Source organism: Bidens hawaiensis, unplaced genomic scaffold (assembly GCF_021521415.1).
Source record: "Bidens hawaiensis isolate Kalapana, Puna unplaced genomic scaffold, B.hawaiensis_p1.1 tig00041050_1, whole genome shotgun sequence".
Taxonomy (NCBI): Eukaryota; Viridiplantae; Streptophyta; class Magnoliopsida; order Asterales; family Asteraceae; genus Bidens; species Bidens hawaiensis.
The window spans coordinates 31,678-34,664 of NW_027497247.1; the positions used below are offsets into that span (position 1 = coordinate 31,678).

At 33.8% G+C, this 2,987-nt stretch overlaps 1 protein-coding gene across 1 annotated transcript; it reads right to left on the reverse strand.

Annotated features, from left to right (window-relative positions):
• Positions 1 to 934: 934 nt before the first annotated feature.
• On the reverse strand, positions 935 to 2,780 carry LOC143592549 (transcription factor JUNGBRUNNEN 1-like). Its single transcript, XM_077072447.1, has 3 exons — positions 2,512 to 2,780; positions 1,837 to 2,156; positions 935 to 1,631 (listed from the first exon to the last, which is right to left on the reverse strand). The coding sequence occupies exons 1-3, from the start codon at positions 2,735 to 2,737 to the stop codon at positions 1,242 to 1,244; spliced, it is 936 nt and encodes a 311-aa protein (XP_076928562.1). The 5' UTR covers positions 2,738 to 2,780; the 3' UTR covers positions 935 to 1,241.
• Between the last annotated feature and the right edge of the window lie 207 nt (positions 2,781 to 2,987).

Genomic DNA, 2,987 nt, shown 5'->3' on the forward strand with positions numbered 1-2,987 from the left:
ATTTAGAGTATGTTAACTTGTTATTAAAAGATAAAACTATCACGTAAAACAATAAAAGTTACAGTTAAATACACTTTATAACAGACGTTTGGATAAAGTTAGGGGTGTTTGGCTCCTTATAACTTTTTAATAATTTAATAAGTTACAAAAGTGTAACTTATGAAACTTTTTCTCTCACAGTATAAGCAATCTCAAACACCTTATGACTTTTCACAAATAAATAAGTCATAAGTTGATAAAAATAAGCAATCCAAAACACCCACTTAGTGTAATAAATTTAATATATATTCATATTGAATTTCTTTTAACATTAGAAATGACCATATTATTCTGGTAATTCTAAATAATAAGTTGGCTCAAAGTGAACGTTATTAGGATATTAATTTCAATTAAAATGGTAAATTTATTTAAAGTAAATGGTAAAATCAACAAAAATTAAAAACAGTTGACACTAGGGTGATGATCAAGCCTTGAGATCTTATAATCTTATATTCGAAACCTTATTTCACAGGATTTTTCTACAGTAATGGATCAATTTCTTCATTTATGGCGTTCATGTGTGAATGAAGCCTACAATGTCAAAATAAATATGAATGGTTAACATTCCGTCTTATAAAGATTCGCTAAGGTATCGGGGAAAAAACAAATGCTATTAATGAAAGTATAAAATCCTTAAATATGATATTCTTTTGTTGTAGACTTGTAGTTATGAACCTGTTTCTTCACTTTTTCTCAATGCATTTTCATCCATACAGATACGAGTGGATCATTCAAGCTATCGAATTCCTTGTCATACAATTTCAACGTTTTTTAATTTCTTGAATGATAAATCTACACGCTTTTTGTCTTAGACACATGACCACAATTAATTGCAACCCTAAAGACTTGTTGGTATCATGTAATTTCATCTATCAATTACATGAAAATAACGTATCGAATTAACTGATCCACCTATGTAAACACGACTGTACAATGTAACGTAATAGCATACCGATATCTAGTATCATAGATTACACAAAAACTATAAGTTCATAAACTAATTAAAGTGAATAATATCAGTGCATTCTAATAAAAGGTCAGCTACAAAGCTTGTGTACATAAAGGTATGTAGCAAAACATGCATACAATACAAGCTTACAAAACGTATAAAGTTCTACAGTACAACTATAAAAATATCATCATGATCAAACGGCTGCACTGAAAAATATCCCATGCACAATATACAACCTGCATTATATATATTATATGAGATAAAATGGATCAGCAACACAAAACTGATCCACAGCTGATCTCAAATCATCCCAATCTCCATGCTTAATGAACTCATTCACATCCATCTGGCCAGAATAACTCGAGTATGATGCTGCAGTCGATGGCGGTTCAGACGTCACAGGCGACGTTACTTGTCTTATAAACATCTGGTGTTGTTGATGATGAGTATGAGAAAATGGTTTGTTGTCAGCGATTACCGGAGTTTGAAAGCTAACGTAACTTTGTCTATCGTAATCCGAGTCTCCACTGCTTGTTTCGACAACCGGAGGTGATTTCTGGGTGGTTACTTCTTTCCATTCGGGTAATGTTTTTTTGTAGCATGGAGAACGCTTAAGTATTCTACATAATGTCCAAACTTCCTGCATGCACGCAATGTGTTGAATGTAAGATGGTAAAATACTGAATTAACTAATTAGTAAAGTTTGTCTTCCAATATATAAAGATTATAAGAAACCCTAGAAACTAAAAACCTAAATCAGGTTCGTGGGCTCGTACTAATAAACCCTAAATAATAATGTATATATATTCCAATAGAAAATTTAGGTTTTCTTGATTTGTTCTTACCGCTTCTTGCGCGATGGATTTATCGTCCATGTGTTTGTTGTTGCTGCTGCTGCTGTTGTTGTTATCGGACTCAGGAGGAAGACGAAACTCATGCATCATCCACTTGGTTTTGGTGCCTTTACCCGCGCTTCCACGGTAGTAAACGAGAGATTTCTTGAGGCCGATGCATACTGATCCGTCGTCGGAGTAAATAGGACGATCGATGCCCGTGGCTTTCCAGAAACCGGATCCGGTCACTCGGTTAGGTCTTATACTGTTCCTATACTTCCTTCCTCTCCTGCAAAAGAAGTACCATTCTTTCTCTCCAGAATTACCACCTTCTACATCATTGGTAAACAAGTTTGGATCTAATTAAGTTAAATCTATATTCAATAACCACAAAAGTTGATTCATAAATTATCATAATCAACACTACTAGAAATTACTGTAGTGATTCATAAGTAGTTATCTTAGCATACTAATATTTGAAAGAAATTTGTTTATGAGTGATTAGTTCATAAGATTATGGAAAAAGTGGCCTTCTTTAGCGGATAGAATCCGACAAGTTCTTCATCAAACGAATGGAATCGACGATTATCTTCTATAATTTCTTTGATTTCACACTCTATCTAGCTTTGATTAACCTCTTGTTAACTTAATTTGTTGCATAAATAAACAAAAATATAAAATTCATACTTGGAAGATCCCAAGGATCATATTTGTAGATGTCAATCTCCTTGATGAGTTCGAGAGTGATCGGTTTCTTCTCAACCTTCCTTCGCAGATAGAATCCAACAAGTTCTTCATCAAGCGGATGAAATCGAAAGCCGGGAAGAGGTACATCTTCTTCTTCTTCTTGATCATGATCAACTGACTTTGTATTATAATTAGGATTCTTATGACTCAAGTGATCAGTATCCATAGATGCTGTTAACAGTTTTGTATGTGTATTACTGTGGTGAGCTTGTGTGTATATATGTGTGTGTGTAGAACCTTTTTGGTTGTGACATATGAAGTAGGGATATTGTATGAAAGGAGTTAAAGGGATGGATGAATATTTCAACTGGTCAAAGTCATGAGGATTGACTTGGCGGGTAGCATTGGGTCCCACAAATCTGAGCCTCTTCAAACTCTTAAAGTCTTTGGTCCTTTTTTCTCCCCACATAAGTTAA